At 28.5% G+C, this 18960-nt stretch overlaps 1 protein-coding gene across 1 annotated transcript in view; it reads left to right on the forward strand.

Moving 5' to 3' along the window:
* Positions 1–3655: 3655 nt before the first annotated feature.
* Plc21C (Phospholipase C at 21C) overlaps positions 3656–18960 on the forward strand; it is a 58495-nt gene continuing 43190 nt past the window's right edge. Inside the window, exon 1 of the mRNA XM_015509446.2 lies at positions 3656–4532. Coding sequence (XP_015364932.2) covers positions 4470–4532 — 63 coding nt within the window. The 5' untranslated portion in view covers positions 3656–4469. The remainder of the gene's footprint in view (positions 4533–18960) is intronic.

Consider the following 18960-nt stretch of genomic DNA (forward strand, 5'->3'; position numbering starts at 1 on the left):
TTATAGTTCATACTCTGGTCCACGAAAGAATATTATTGTTTTTTTTTCGCGTTCCTATCTGCTATTTAATTTGTTTTTATGTTATAATATGATTTTTGTAAGTGAAATCCATAAGTCACGTTTATATTTAATTCTATACTTTTATAGGTATGAATAATAACATGCATCTTGTTGATATGTTTAGATAATTTACAGATAAGTTATTAGTTTTGAATTATTTTAATAAATACCAAACTACATAGGTACATATAAGTTATAACTAGTTAATTTATTGGCTTTGTTGGCTTATAAATCATGATACCCACAGGTTTCTCAGTTGATCATGTAAAGTAGGTATTGCGATTTTTAAGTATTTTATTTAAATATAAGTACTTTGAGTTTATAAATTGAAGTTTCTACAGGCGTAAACATTACGTGGTGATATCCAAATCAGTTTCTAGTGTAATAATAAATAATAATATTATTATTGTTATTCCTGGATTATAGGGAACACAAAGATTATATATTTATATACGATGAATGAGTGTTTAAAACAGTTTAAACAATTTGAAACTTTCCATAATAATTTTATCTTCTTTAATTTTAGTTATAGTAATTACTAATTACTTTTAGTAATACAATCGAATATCTCAAAATTTTCTAGATAATTGTGGAAACATAAAATTAACAGCTAAGAAAAATATATCAATGCAGCAAGTACAATGTTTACAATGTTATAGATTAGTTTTATCAATCTTTATTAATTGTAAGTTAATATCATGCAGCTTATCTAAATATAGTTTCAACCTGTAATTAAACTTATACAATGTAGATAAATTTATTATTTTATAAAATCAAAATATTAAATAAATATCATACAGCTAATGGGTTATTATATGGATAATATTTTATTTAATGATAAGTATGGTACCATTTTTATGGATATAAATTAGAATTCCTTTGTAAAATAAAGGATGAAAACGAATGATTTCGACTATCAATATATAATAATTGCATTAAAACCATTATTTGTACATTTCTAAATATTACTATAATAATTTTTACTAAAAAAAGTCGGACAGGGTGCATCTATTGTAGCATTCTAAAAATGTACTAAGTGGAGCTAGAAAAATCTTGCTTCCTAAAATATATTCTTAGTGACAGACGAGGTAGTATTTCATTACGCAAGATTATAGTATTGAGAAAATCAAATAATGTAGATACCAACAATTAGCATATTCTTATATATAATTTACTAAGACCCAGTACTCGCGGACTCGATGAGGACACCACCATTATAATTTTTAAGTTTTTAAATAATACCAAATCGTGCAACTAAATATACATATATAACATTGTAACTAATTTACCGCCGATATTAATAAATAATAATAATAATAATAATATAGTTTAATCATATGGTAAGGAATATAATAATTATGTATTTAAAAGTGTAGTAATGTAGCTATTACAAGGGAAAGGTAAAATTTGAAATCAGTACTACAAAAGGAAAGTTAAATAATATGATAAAGTATTGTACCTATTGGATTACAGTCTCGTAGGGGTATACCTATTATATCGTCGTTATCTAAATTTGTTTAATTTACATTTTATAAATTTATATTATACAGTAATAATCATGATAACTTTACATCATATAATTTTTTAGACTTATAAGTTCTTATCAATGTATCGTAGAATGGCACGAAAAGCTTAAAAATATCGCCCAAATATTTTGAAAATTTAAATATTTCAAGTGAAATTTATTATATAAATTTATCATAATACGTAGTGTTGACCATTTTTAAGTCCCAAAAAATACTATTTGCTTAAATACAAAAATCTAAATGTTTTATTTAAATATAGAATTTTAAAATTTAAACATAAAAGTTTATATAAAAAAATTTGCACATTTTTTGTGTAGAATTATAGTATATTTTTTGTTATTGCTAGATTTAATGTTGCCCTCTGCTGCAGGGTAGATTTTAATACAAATAGGAAATCTAGCATTACTATCCACTAAGATAGAAACTCTCATCTGCGATAAGAATCTCTTAGTTGGGTCAAGAAATAAGAAATGTGTAGGTACTGTACTAGGTAGTAAGGTCTAGGATTTTAATCAGCGATAATTTAGGTCTATACGAGTATTTTGAGTTCCCGAGTTCTATCGTCAGCATAAAAAATTCGCCTGTCGCGCCATTCGTTTGTTCATGAAAATACGATATTGATTATACTATGATTATCACGAAGCGGCGTTCAAAATAAAATGCTGATTGATCGAAAAAGTTTATAAATATAATTATATTATGATCGTGCAACAGTATAGGTACGTGTTTTTGACCATGAATATTTTCCAGATAGTACGATTAACGATATTAATACCTATTTCGTATTAGACTAGCTTTTATGGTCTTGCATCAAACTGATGACTTGAAATCGTATATTGCTCATAATATACCTACATGAAAACATCCATGCAGGACCCAATTAGTGTTCCAATACTAGTAATTGTTCAGTATTTTCTAGTGATGCCTGGAACCCAACTCAGATCTGAACAGATCGGTGGATCTAAACAGCCTTCGAATATTAAATTGTATAATAATATTATTGTTTCGAATTCATGCGGGGCCAATAACACAATATTTAATTTATCAAACTTTTAATAACATGTTATTCGTTGAAACATTTTATACACTATACATTAAAAAAAAAAAAACATTCTCCAGCACCCACATAATACTATAATAGTACATACAGGTAACTCTGGTAACTAATATTAAAGTATTCACTACTTCTCTGGGATTAACGTTCGTAAGTTCGTATATATCGCGCACATGTAGAGTTTAAAGGCCGTATCCGACGCCGCAGAGTGTGATGATGGTATAATAATATGATTATTATTACACGAGTGCCGTTGTCGCAGCCGCGTGGGTTGCGTGAGGGTGGGGTGGGGTGGATTGTTAATTTAAATTTCAATCGTCCCGGATGATTTCATGCGGTCGACGACGGTGCAAAGCGTATCAGTACGTCATGTACATACTACGTAATATTTTATTATGCAATATATGTATAGTGGCTGGTATATATATATAGTCTGTAGCTGAGCTGTAGTCGAGTATTTAGCCGTGTTGTACATACATAATAATAATAATATTACGTATTATAAATTATAACGGTGGTCAGTGTCAGCCGATGTGATTTCGACGACGATAATAATAATAATAACACGTCACTGAGAATAAAATAATATTATACACGCTCAGTGGCGGCGGCTGCGGAAATCTCCAGCAGCGGTCTTGTGGACGCGTCACGCCGTTACAAGCGTTACATTATACGGCGTTATCGCCGGTCTCCAGCATCCGGACGCGGCGGCGGCAGATCGTGCGAGCCGGCGCGCGCGTCACCGTTACAGCCGCCGTCGTCGTTCGCCAGCATCCGGCGAGCCACCGTACAACGGGCGGCAGCAACACGCGCTGTGGTGCGCGGGTGACGTGGTGCCGTGGCTCTCGCGGTGTGGCGGCCGTTGCGACTTGCGACTAAGGTCGTGCGGCGAGGCGGTTTGTCGGCCGGCGGGTGGGTGGAAGTGGCGGCAGACACGTAGCCCACCGCCGACGCCCCACCTCGCCACCACGGGCACGGCGCGTCGCCGAGTGCCGCGAGTACCACAGTACCACCATTCGGCAGTCGTTCGCATGACGCATACCGCGCGCCGTCGCCGTTGTCGTCTGTCGTCGTTGTTGTTCGCCAATCCGTTCGGTCGACAGTCGTTCGGTTTCGTCATAATAACTCACACTCACCTACACACGTCCGCGGGTCGACGACGCCAGTGCCTTTTACCCGCCGGCCGCCGACGATATTTAAAAAAAAAAAATAATAATTATTATTATTATAATATTACCACGATTACAACGACTGTACCACGGTCGGCGTGTTCCGTTATCGTCGGGTGTCCAGTCCTCGGCGTGCGTGTGTGTTGCGCGTGTGATGGCATTGTGTGTTGTTTGTCAGTGACCGTGTCACGTTACTCCTTTACTAGTTTGTGACTATATAAGTTATTATAAGGTGTTATGCGGGTCGGTTTTTAATTTTAAATTTTTTTTCGCCGTTTCCGTCGGGTCGGTTGTAACTCCAGGATAAGAGAGAGTGAGTGACAGTCAGACGAAATAATATTAATAATTAAAAACACCAACATAAAATTAAAAAAAAAGAAACGAATTTCATTCGAATTTAATACGTATACACCGCGGCGGACATAGAAGCCGCACGAAACGTGCGATGACGGCACCGACGTGGGAAACGTCGTGGTCATCGTGGTCGTGGTCGTCGATGTCGATGTCGATGTCGATGCCGCCACCGACGCCACTGCAGTCACAGTCACCGCTGCCGCCGTCACCGGCTAGACGACCGGTTTGAACCAGTTTGACGGCGCGTGAAAACTAAAATTGTTGTTACAATCGCCCGGCCGTCAAGTTCGGCACTGAGCACGCGAGATGGCTCCTTTGGACGTGCCCCGGGCACTGCTGGACGGCGAAAAAGTGGTGAAATGGGACGACGTGAGTAAATCGTTTAAAACGCGGAATAAAGTTAAAATTAGATTAGTTAGTACCTCGATCGCTGTGACAAAGCGTAGGTACATTGAGGTCCGCGAAGACGTTCTTCAGGAAGGACTTATAATAATAGATAATATATAATATTACATTATAATAACAAAGTGTGTAAATAAAGTATACAATGTTATATTGTCAATATATAAACCGATTGACGTCATGTTTATATAATAATATTATTGTAATAGTAGTAATTAATAATATGTGTCTATTATTTTATCATGAACCGAAACCCGTATTGATAACGTAACGGTAGTGTGCGAGCAACAAGTAGTGCCTTCATGTTAGAACGATATACAGATACAGAGATATTACTTATTAGTTATTACTGTAACAAGCACATTATAAGTAGTAGTAGTAACAGAGTATTGTGGTAAACAGTAGTAGCAGTATAATAAAGTATTAACATTATTATTATTATTATTAATTGAGTAAACCGCAATAGTGGTAATAACATGGTGATTAAACTTTTCATATTAGTGATGGGTAACTCGTGTTATAGTTACTTATATATATATATATATATATATATATAGAACGAACGTAGAACGTATGCACTCAGTATTATAATGTATACTGTATTAATGTATTATACTACACATAATATAGTGTAAATCCGATGTTAATGTACCTATATAATGGCTATATTATAGTGTTTTCCGAACGCGATATTATTTACGTAATGGTTACGATATGATAATAGGATATTCGAGAGAATAGAAAGTATATCGAAACATGTTACGATGTTATTATTATGTACACCATACCGTTGATGACATTTATAGTTCTGTAGGTCATATTGGCTCGGTGAAAAATTATAACAATAATTTCACACGAATAAACGATTAAAAAGTCAACGCGTGAAAGTGAGTGGGTGTAGGAACAATAATTTACTGTTTTCACGGAAAAATTTTTTTTGAAATGAAAAGCATGTATACTTGAGAAAAATTCTTACGTACATACTACTCTTGTACACGAGCTTGTACACATTATAATGTTTAAATATGTATAATAATATGATATAATAGGTAAAATAAACACAGAATAAATATAATAGTGTATGCAGTGAGTTTATTGTATAAACCTTGGTAGGTATTTCATTGGTGCTGTGTTAAAATTTTTTACACGCAATGTATATTTTTACATAGAATACATAGAATGTAAAATTATTATTTTAGTTTGTCGTAATGTATAATAATAATAATAATAATAATTGTAATATAAAATATAAGTACTTAACATAGTGCCCGTGATAATGGCCGGAGACAGTATTTAAATTTATGCTTACACTTAAATATTCTCGAAAAGCTTTTTAAACACTCTGTTTTACTTAAAGTTGACGTGGTATCCGACATTCTGTTTTACTATATCAAGTTCGAGGATTATAATATTATATATCAGATTTAGTTAGGTATTAGTGCAAAGGCTTACATAGGTTTTTTTTAAGGTGGTGGGTACAATTTTAAAACTCAATAAATAAACAAAAAAATACTTAAAACTTAAAATCTAATTAAAATAATGCCAATGAACAAGTTAAACCAAAAGATCTTATCCCAGTAGGTACCTAAAAATATTTTTAAAACTCTTCCTTTGTTGTTTTTTTTTTATCATGAATTCTATCATTAAATTAAAATGGCTTTGCTTAATACGTGGAATTTCAACTTTAAAATTTACAACCCAACAACATTCTTTAATCCCAGAATACTATTACAATTTTTCAGCATTTTTCTAAATATATATATTTTAATTTTACTGTTTTTTACCCGAATAAAGTTTGATTTAAATAATATAGTATTGTTGGTAGTTACTGAAACATTTTGAGGTTTTAGCCTTTATTGAGTACTTGTCCATTATATCAACGTTTTATGCGGATTTAACTGTAAATAATGTTCAAGTACAATTAGTTTTAAATAACATTTGTAGAGGCGTGATAAACGTAGAGATAAAGAGCTTGATAAATTTACGTGAACATAGTGTCCAGTGTTATATCCAGATTTTTTTTGGTGGGGGAGGATTGAATATAAATTTTTGTTAAATTTTATCTGAAAATGATTTATTATTAATGAAAATGTTTTTATAATTGAACTATTCAAAAATTTTTTGGAAGCTTACAACTCCCAAACCCTCCCTGGATGTGCCACTTATAGTGTCGTAATATGTTTTAATAAGTTATGCTCAAGTTTAAATTATTTACCTGTTTCAAAATTGATATGTACTTACCTAATATGCTCTATGTTAAGTAAAAAATTATTTTGAGCTCATAATATATTTATTAAACAAATACTTTCTACTCTTGTACTTAAAATAAATACGTACATTTAAGTAAATATTGTACCTAATCTTTGGGGACGTGTTTCATTGGACCAAAATTGATAAGGACTGCAATATATATAATTTATACATTCCTATAATAATACTCGTTTCGCCGGAATTTCGTCGTACTGCAGTACTAAACAACACTTACTATTTCGTATTACAGGTACTATTCCATTATCACCGTATTCCCCGTGTAAACCGTGAGTTTAACACGTTATCATAATATTTTTGAAATAGATTTAATTATTAATAAACTTCGACGTGTAATTACACGTTATCCACAGGTAGATACTATAATAATATGACGTAGTTCTTAAGACAACGCCGCGTTCTCATCCTATTGTCTCCATCTAAGTATACAACACTGAACACAGCAAATTTTATGTTCACAATAATCAATTTTATTCTTTATTTTTAAAATTAGAGTGAATCAATCTATCAAGTAATGATAATTTTAAATTTACAAAAATGTGTTTTAAAATGATTATATTACTTGCTTACTAAATAAAAGCCCTTGGGATGTCCCAGATAATTTAATCTAACTTTATATTTTATAACAAGTTTATTTAGTATTTACCTCGGTATTTATCCTAATTTTATTTTGAAAATACCAAAGTAAAATGGATTATTGTGATCGAAAATTTGTGATGTCAGTTAGTTTGATTGAGAGAGAACGCATGTAGATGTTGCGTTCTCTTAAGTAGGTATTAGTGAACACTTTTTGCCCAAACAATTTAATTTAATAAATAACACAACAATTTTGAATACTAATCACGAGGCTTACACAAACTTTAGTTTTGGTGACCGTGGTGATGCAGCCACGTGATCTGCGGTATTTTGCGATTTTTTTTTTGGAGGGGCAAAACACAAAATCCAAAGATTCCAAAGTGGACAAGAGACTCTTGTCTCCGTGTCTTACAAATAGACAACATACCTAATTTGCATTCCACAGGAGAACCATTATTGTGGAATAAACTTTAATATTAGAGTGAATTGACCTATCATTAAACAATATTAAGGTGAAAATATTATTTCTATTATCAAGTTGTCGTGTAGTGGTGTGCAGTATCAGTATAGACGAAATTCCTGCGAAACGAGTGGTTTATGTATCTTACGATTATTTCCGGTCTGATGTAATGCGTCGTCCATTTCCCAAAGAATACATACGTGCCAAGGTAGGAAATGCACACATCATTTCAACTCTTTTATTCACAGGTTCTTTATTTTAATAGACAGTAGTTATTTATTACAATTAACTTACTAAACTACCGATCTAAAAAATAGGTAATATATAAGTGTGATATAAATATATATTATGTATTATAACATACAAAAACAAGGGTTATATAAAAAACATTTCATATATTATATTATTAAAACTAATAATTATTACAATCGAAATTATGTTGATTGTTGTTAAAAAAAAATTAACAAAGGGTGATGCAAACGCCCCTTCTAGATGATATTAATAGGATATTATATTTTCTATTTGAAGGCTAAGGCTTGAATTGTCGAAAGAATACTTCAAAAATATTCTTATTTTTTGATTGGAAATTAAGTTTAGCTCGTATTTTATACGTTTCTTAGCCAAATAAAAAAAAAACTTTATATTCTAAAAACTTCCTAAAATATGGTAAAATATAATATTTGCCAATGTTCCAACTTCCATCAGTTTATTAAATGAACACGACATGGAAAAATAAAATTAACACTGCATCTAGGCGATATCGTTAATTTAAAAACCATATAGGGTCTTGAAAAATTATTTAGTATTAAATAGGTTGGTAAAAAATATGATATAAAATGTTTTATGGTTCTAGGTTCTAGATCGACTTAATTAATAACTAGTACACGTTTGTTTTTAGATTTTAAGTAAAACAAAGAATAAGTAACTTTTTCAACATGGTCGTCAATTTCTTTAAAATTTCCAAAAATGTTTAATGTTTATTTTGAAATGTTTTATTGCATTAAATTATTTATAAATATATTATACAATAAATGAATATGAATGATGGGTTGGTGAAAAATTGTATTTACTTTTACTAAATCCTTTTGTATATAAAGGTTGTAACTTGTAGGTATCAACACAGAGAAAAATAAACTATTAATGATTTAACAAATAAATCAATCTAAAACTCTCTTTTATAGTTCCTAATATTTATAATACTTACATTTCTATTAAACACATATAAAATATTTGTTAAAGCATTTTAATAAATAAAATTAATTTTGCTGATTATAAAATATAATACTATGCTTATTATTTATAAAGTAAATACATTTTAAGTTAAATTAAATAAAAGTTTAGAGAACCCTTTTATTTATCAACTCACAAGTTGTATAATATTATTTAATTTTATACTTTAATTTTTTTTTTTATTTGAGCCTGTGCTGCTATTATAAATTGAAATTTCGTTTTCCTTATCCGTGAGAAAATAAACATATTGTCTTTAAGGTAGGATATGAAGGTATATAGGTACTACATGGTATTTTATTACTCGTAAATGGTCAAAAATATTTACTTCTGCGATACTTTTCTGAAATTGGATAGGTAAATTTCATTTTCATTTAATAGAATTTTTATATTTATTAAAAAAAATAATATTTTATTTGAATTTATAATATTATTGTTGGGGCTTGTGAATTTGTGATGCAATATTACAATTTAAAATAACGATTTTCTATACTCCGGAATTTTTGATAAATATTAAATGAACGATTAGGTATACTGTATTATATGAAGTAAAAAATTTATAATCTATCATAATTTTGCATGCTGATTATTTTTATCAATTTATAATACTAAATAAATAAATGTGCGATAATATGATAATATTTATTTAATATAATAATAAAATGTAGGTACACCAGTACGTGGTAATATTTAAAAATTAAATCGTTCCCAAGTTCGATAAGGTTTACCATGTTTAATGAATTTGTTATTAGGAACTAATAAATTTATTGGATTTGTAGGATTAAAATTAAGAATATAATTGTGTTAGTACCTAGTATTTATTTAAAAAACAAAGTTTACGTGTCATAGATTTTAGTGTGTACAATTTGTCTAAGACTCACTTATCTTTTTAAACGATATTCTTACATTTTTATTTTATGATTAATTTGAAAATATTATTCAATAATATTATTTTAATTTAATATTTTAGATTATAATATATTATAAAATAAATAACCAATTTAAATTAAAACTATTGTAAGTATCACTTATAGAACATTTTTAGTTTAAATTCGTTTACCTACGTCAAACTTTTTTTCTCATTTTAATTATCTATGTATAAATATTCTTTTGGTTTATACTCGTATTTTATGACAACCGAGTACCTACTAGATGTTATTAGTTAAATGAAAGTATTTTAAGATAATGTAATTTAATGATTGTATGTTTTTATAGCAAGGGTAAGAAAAAATACATTTTTTCAAATGAAATTGTATTTGATATATAATTATTTGACAAATTTATTCACATTATCATAATTTATAAAACTCTTGTTCGTGGGAAAAAAATGCTTTCTATTATTCTTGATTTAGGCTTTACAATTTGAATTTTAAATTTTAGTCGAACTAAGTGCAGATACAAAAACAGGTCATTATACGAGAGAGGTTTTGTTACAGAGGTTTAAAATGAAAGTAAACGAATTTTTAATTTTTGTCCTAAAATAATACAAGTTAATTTAAGAATATACTTGAATTACATTTTAATGATAATAGATAAATATATATACATATAAATATGCAATAATGACAAAACAAATCATAATATACTTGAGTGTTATAAACTTTTAAATATAAGTACCATCTTAAATTATTTGATTTAGTAGTATAGTAGAAGGTATGGTGAGCAATATACAAGTATATTTAAATGTTTGCATTCGAATAAAGATGTTTCCTCTACAATTTCGTAGTTGAAAACGTATACATTTTATTTTATTGTATTTAAGTTCCCAATGTTCCCATATTTATGCATAATATACCTTATATAATACTTTCTAGGTATATATTAAGACTAAACCTATATTATGGCCACTGGCCACATTGTGTTCACTGTTCATACAAGTTCATTTTTATTTTCATGGTTAGTAGAAGTATTTTTGATTCAACAACTTTTTTACTTTATAGTTGATTATGTGTGGGTATTATGTTTTATAAGTATTTTATTCACTTATTTATTTTTTTGACATTAAATAAGTTAGATATCCTACAATTATCTTAAAAAATTATATATATATATACTATATATTTAATATAGTATTACAATTATGTATTATGTTCTGTATTTTTATGTGTGTAGTATTTTATAGTCATGGAAGATTGAATATATTCAAAAATTTGATTAGACAACATTTATTATTTATTATATTTGTATTACAGTTGCGATTTATAAATTTCCTACTTATAGAAAATTGTGGCTACTCATTTTAAACAAAGAACTTGGATATATTTTAAATAGCTTAAGCTTTTAAAATAACAATTATCATCATGGTCAACGCATTAGTATACATGATAGGTACTAAATTTGTTTTTCTTCTTTAAGATGTAATAATATTTTATTATTTTTACGAAGCTATGCATTTTAGATTTTAAAATATAATAGAATGTTTACTAGTTTAAAGGATTTGTATTTCCATTAAATTAATAAATTAATAAGACAATTAATCATACAAAGTTGTATAACGTATTTAAATTGGTAGATATGAATCGCACACGTATAAGATGAAAATCAACGTTAAATACTATTTGAAAAGCTAATCTAAGTGGAATTTGACTTACAATTAAAAGATTAAGATTTATAAAAAAAGGAGTTTTATTTTTATTTTTTATGTCTGTCCGATTGTTCATGAAAATATTTGATAATATCTTTAATTTTCAACTTTGGGAGTGGTTTTTGGATGAAAATTGGGGTTAGCTTGTATTTGAGATGTAAAAATTGAAAATTTCTAGTAGTTTTCAAGAACGTCAATAAAAATTAAATTAAATTAAGAAAATACGGTGATGTACATTAAAATAAATTTAATTAATGTATTAACTTTAACAAGTTTTTCCCAATCACATAATATAATTTAAAAAATGAAAAATTTCTAATTTAAAATAACAACTAGTATACTGATATCAGCATAGTACATTGTTTGAATACAGTTTCATCATCTCTAGATAAATTAAACTGTATATAATATAATCTTATGGAACTGGATTAAAAAAAATGTTTATGCATATATATATATTATTATTTATCCTTATATCAAAACTGTAATTAATTCATATTATTAGTTTATACTCATATGGTTCACGAATAATAAAAGTTATGTTTAATATATTTATGTTTGTATGATAGTTAAATCTCTAAATATTTTAAATGTTCTTAATGCTTATATACCTAACATTTTATTAAAAAATTTGAAAAAATTTATTTTCCGTGTGGCATGCGTTGGTTAGATATATGTATGGTTATATATTTAAGATTATATTATTGTATATTATTGTAACGTGGTCGGGGGATATTGTTACGATAATATTAGTTATTTAGAAAAGGTTTTCTATTTCTTATGAATAAGTTTTCCGTAGCTGGGGGTTAGAGCACTATTATGAGGTGTTTATCAGTAATAAGACAAGTTTGGTTTATACAGCCATAATAATTATATATTTAAAATATACTTTAATATTTGACAGATGACTGTTAATAATTGTATTGCTGAGTTCTCCCGCATTGATGGTCAGTGTCTATAACTACCTGCCGTGTGTCATTTTTATAATTTGGTAAAAATGTGCATACTACATTGGTAGAAAAGTGTTGAGTGTGTACAATAATATTTTATATTTTTAGGGTGACACTATAATGAATTTTACAATTTAATTCAATATTTATGTACAGAAATAATATTACATGATTTTTTTGTGATTTTTACTATACCTACATACATTTTATTAAGCATGATTGATGACGTTTATGCCAATTGATGGACATATATTTATGTTATATAATTATTAGATAAAAAATCATTAATAGCCTGTAAGTACCTATGTAATATGGTATACATAATCTTTAAACAAAAGCAAAAAAAAACTATCGTTTTAATAAATTTAACCAGCTTTGTGAAAGGGGTTTTAATGAGAAAAATGTTTCATGCACAAACTATTGTTTGAATAATATAATTTTTTTTCGATGAACAAGATACAAATAACTAATTTAATTCAGAATTTGATTAGTGAGTATCCAATTCTTAAAATATATTAATTACCCATCGATATTGGCTTGCCGTGGCGCGCTGTTTGGCCTCAGTCACTAATGTGTTCTGAGGTCCAGCATCATCCAGGCCTCATTTTTAGTGACTAATCTTCGCCACATACACATTACACACGTGTTCTAAACTTTTAACTAACCATACTCTCCTCCACACTAATAACTGATAAATCTACTAAATACCCAAATTAATGACCTTAAGTGTTGAAGTCTTAACTCAATAAAAAAAAAATTACGATTATTATGATAAATTAAGTGCCTACACAGCAATATTTATTTTGTACTTAAATTTATATAGTGATACTATAATCTATAGCTTCTACGTTTATCACTGGATATAAGAAGATATAGAATACATTATTATTATTGTGGTATATTAAAATTCTTTTCATAATTTTTAAATTTTCAAGACTATAGTGAACGTTGATTAGAAATTTTAAGTGGTGAATGATCATAATTTATTATTGTTGGCCATTGTCCTTTAAAAGTGTAAATTATGCAATTTCGTATGTTTAGAAATAATAATTATAATACCGTATATGTTTGGAAAGTAATATTATTACACGTATTTAGAAAATGTATATAATAATACATTAAATTTTTTTTAAAAATACTATGGCCAATTGTAGCTAGTTTTTTTGCTTTTTTTATTGATCTTAAAATTTACAAAAATAAATTTCCGCTTCGATAATACAGGCCACTAGCGTTATATTTTTAGTAAAATACAATTATATAATAATAAATATGGTAAATATCTTAAATAATTCTACAATATTTTAGTTTTGACATACAGTAGGTTTATTATTTTTATTGTTTTGAAAAATTCTATTGTGATGGATTCATTTTCAGGGTTTGGAGCTAGACTTATTCCGATATCGTGGCTTATGTTTAGTTCTTCTCTTTGTATTTGGTATATTCTGCATTCTTCAAAAATGTGTTTAATTGTGAGTGTGGTGCCACATGTTTAGAATATTGGTGGTTCGTTTTTTGCCATCAAATATCCGTGGGTCAATTTTAAATGTCCAATTCTAGCTTGATTCAGTTTTTTTTTCGATTGTGATACTAATGTTTGGGTTTCTTTTCCATCTTTTTACTGTTTTTTTTTTTTAATTTGGTTTAATTTGTTTGTTTGGATGTTCCATATGTTTTGCGAAACGGAGATTGTGTTTTGTCTAATCTGTTTTCTTACGTTAGTGTACTGGGAAATGTTTATGAATTGTGCATCATTTGAGCGAATAGCAAGTTTTGCTTGTTTATCTACCCTTTCATTGCCATCTATTCCTATGTGTCCAGGTAAGCGAGTATAACCACAGCAATATCGTTATATTATCTAAATAAAATTATTTTATATTCTAATATCTAAACAATTTGGCGCACATCTTATCGTGAGCTCATTTTTATGTAATTTGTTTTTATTATTTTTTTATTTTGAATTTCGAAACGATTAAATGTGCATATTATGTATTCGCATGTAAACTTTATATTTTATACCTTCGACTTTTCACTAAGAGGACGCTCCACGAGTTATAGCTTTGGTGCAATCTAATTTAACGACCTAAAATTGAATAGATAATGTTCAAAACCTTGTATCGATCATTAAATTATTTAATAATAATAATTTTAATCATAGGCATTCATTTATAATTTATTTCAAAAAATTTAATTGAAGTATTAAACATATTTAGAAAATTAATTTGAATATTTCTGCAGTAATTTATTTATTTTTTGTCATTAAAACTAACAATTTGTACATATATTTGCACAATAAATAGTTGAAATAACAAATTATCTACAAACAACATATAAGTTAGTGAAGTAACCTGCAATTAGTTATATAAATCAATACTATGTATACCTACCACATTTAAATAATTACAATATTTATTAATAATACTAGTCAACAGTTAATGCCAATAGCATACATATATTTTGTTATAATAGTTAATTATAATAATAATGAGATTTATTATTAGAGGGATAAATAATAATTGACTATCTACCTAAGGAATATATTATTTGTTTAGATTAGTGTGACCATACGTTCTGTATACAGGATTGTTCTTTATCTCGGCTTTGTGTCCTGTTGTCCTGACGAACTTCTCTCAAGACTAATTCCGTTTTTTTCTTTACTTACTGTTAATTTTTAATTTTTGAAATTTATTTCATAAAAAAATCGTTTTTTAAACTATATTTTTGTACGACATAATTGAATAGAAAAGTATAAGAGTCTATACTTTTCAGTTGTGTACCTACTATATTTTTGGATATTTATTTTTACCATAGTTATTGTTACATCACATTGCTGACTGTGACGTAAACCGTACATATAATAGTATATTTACTATATAATAAATATATTACCCGGTATAAATACTTATATATTATATTATACTATTATATATTTTTTTCATGTATTTTATTTTTTTAAATATGGTCACCCTAGTTTAGATAGCTGTAATGAGGGAAATAAAAGAAGGATCATAATATACCTATAATATTTAGAAGAAATTAGCATATCTATGTATCTATTATTAGGTAATATAATAGAAGTGGTTTGGTCTGGACAAGGGGGTTGAGAAAGGGTGTCGTGTGTTTTTTATTCGGGATGTGGTGGTTAGATTGATTAGTTTTACATTACGGGGATAGCCTCGGAGATAGATTTGTACATTATATATTATCCTTTGTAATTAGATGTGTGATCACAGATCACTCGGCTGGACTGCTTTTATCATTGATACAGAAGTCTGAGAACCTATAGTGATCTTCGTCATTATTAATACAGAGCGAAGGTTGATGCCAATTGCCAGTGATTTGAGGTGTGCGGCGTACCTATAAATCTGACAGTTGAGACTTATGACACCTGCGGTGGATCATCATTGTTTTATAAGATATTTCCACTTTGATCATGGTATATAATAGCGAAGGTAGATCGAGAATATCCTTATTATTATTATCAGATTTGAGGTCTATTAAAAACAGAGGCAACGTATGTCGGTTTTTAACTTTACGATGTATTGAACCATTTAGCTTGAAATGTAGATACTAGATGAGCCTCGGAAATATCAAAAGTGACTAATTAGTTTAATATAGTGCACGTTTCTGATAATTATCCTACTGGGATGTTTATGGTGGTGGTAATTCCTAGTGGTTCATAAAGTATAATTTTTTTTTTATTAGTGAGAACCCGTGGCAATAATTAGAAGGGGTTGTTATGGTAGGGGTTGTTTTTGTATATTTGGTTGTAGATTTTAAGTTGGTAGGTTGTAACGCGTATTTGTGTATGTGTGGCCTAGGATATGTTGCTAAAAATCCCGGGTGGTCGCCCATCTGGTTAGCAACAACTGCGGCTGGTACGTACGCTCAGTTCATTTCCGCAGAATGAGCGCACGACCGCGCCTCACCAAGCCACTCATACAGTATCACTATGATTTAAGCGTCCACGAGAACGTACGTATCATCAGAAATTAAGGCGCGATGACTTACAAAAGAAACCGTTAATATCAGTGAATTGTTCTAACGTGATGGTTTTAATGGTTGAATTTTGTTTAATATTTTTAATATGGATTGATGAAACCTGAGGGTTGACAATTTGCTTATCTGGAATCGTTTAAACAAGATCGTTGGATACATAAATCGAAGTGTCGAGTTTAATCGCATTATCCTTATTGGTCGTTACACGGTAAATCGATAGGGCATAAACAGAAGAATTGGATTTTTTCTCTTCATTGATTGGTGAATCTGGTGTGCATATTGGTTTAGATGATTTTGGATTGGTGATGTGATAAAGCATAATTCAGATTGAAAATAGACACAAACAATTATCGGTTTTAAAGTGCTTAAATTTACTACAAACTGTGGTGATGTCGTTTAATTTTTACGATAAGGACAACAAAGTGGATTCTCGCGTTAAGTTCTGGTAAAGTACCTAAGTTATATAAAAGTCTCAGTGTCTTAAGAATGTGTGCTTCACACAAAACTCGCAGTGAATTGTTGAGTATTTTCCCCTCTTGTGGATTTATGCTTTGAATATCTCAGTAACTTCAGCGTGTGTTATAAAGTTATTACTTGTAACTAAAATTAGTAAGTTTGTTTGTACAAAATAACTTCATAAATGTTTAACTATAAACGTGGCCACCGATGTTATTAAAGTTTGTTTTGTAATGTATTAGATTTCAGACATTGTCCTTTAGACAATTTGTCAGGTCATTTGTTTAATGATACTCTGCAGCGATTGGATTTGGTCCTTGAGATTTTACTTAGTTCTCTGGATTACTGTTAGGAGATAATGACTATAAATTATTGCGTCTGTCACTCCACCGACTTACATTTGTATAATATCTTTTCATGTTATATCATGTTCAAAAAATACTTGGTTAAGATTATTGTGTGGATCATTTTCCAACAAAAATGTATATTTTTGTATTAAATAATAATATATATATATAAATATTTCATATTATTATTATAACTATGATATAGTTAATTTTTTATAAATATGTACATATATTATAACTTCGATGCTAAAAATTAATCTTAAATTTGAATGTGAGTATTTATATTTTTTAGTCAATTTTTAAAATTAAATCTGTTTTATAGTTTATACTTAAGTGTATGAACCACTATGAACCCGTGGTTGGTCTTGGATTGTTAATTAATAACTGTAATTTCGACGTCACGGAATCGGACTTTCCTGAAAACAGTGAAAACTTGTAGGTATTTGAATAAACTTCTTTAATTAAGATAGTTGTAAATAAAACATAACTTTATGGATGTAATTAAATGAAATACAAAAGTGTATATTACAAACTAAAGATACATATGTCGGGTCGCTCAAATGATCATGATCATTTTAAACATTTAAAGAATCAATAGTGAGTTAATGGTCTAATAAAATAAATAAAAATAAATACATTTTAGTGAATCATTTTACACAATTTTTATACAAACAGGAAATATTGTATTAATCTTGTGTCAAAACTATATTTATTTTAATTTGTTAGGTATAATGATTAATTTTTCAGTTACACCAGTTTCAGAAATTTTCAAAATTATTAAAAATTGTATGATCTTATAATTTTTTGTATTTTAGATTTTGAGTGGAGCGAGGCATGTATTAATTTTACAATGATATGTGTTTTTTTATATATATATTTTTTTGTGTCTGTCATCACATTTTGGGGCAGTAAGATTGCTTCGATTTTCGACTTCAGTACCTCGTTCGATCATAAAGTGAACCAAGGGGGGGGGGGGTCAAAAGTAAAAAAATTCTAAATATTTCTCTAAATAATCGGGATAAACAAAATTAAAAATTAAGCGGAAAACGGGAAATTCTACGCACAATCAGTTTTCGACAAAACTGAATGTTTATACCTATAGACATTTTCTATATTTGATGAAATTTTAAAAATATTTTGATTTGTTTTGAGCTGTTAACTGATATTTTAATTTTTCAACTTTTTTAGTTTCTTTTTCTATAAATATCGATAAAAATTTATTTGTTAAAATTTTAATGAAAAATGAAACATGAAAATGTTTGAAAATTTAATTCAAGGCTTCTAACACATTGTAACAATAGCAATTAAAAAATATTAAAAATACATGAGCACGATTTTTTTTGTAAGCATTTAAAGTTCAAATTTTCCTAAATATGTAAAAATTACGGCAATGTTAAAAACACAACATTTTAGTGAAATTAAAAAAATATATCCCGTACCTACTAAAAGATGTTTTAAGATCCCTAATTTATTATCCCATTTTCGAAAAAGATCCGTTTTGTGATTTTTCTTTTACACTGGTTGAAAAAAA

This window comes from Diuraphis noxia, unplaced genomic scaffold, assembly GCF_037042655.1.
Source record: "Diuraphis noxia isolate RWA-SAM2 unplaced genomic scaffold, SU_Dnox_SAM2 contig0002, whole genome shotgun sequence".
Lineage (NCBI taxonomy): Eukaryota > Metazoa > Arthropoda > Insecta > Hemiptera > Aphididae > Diuraphis > Diuraphis noxia.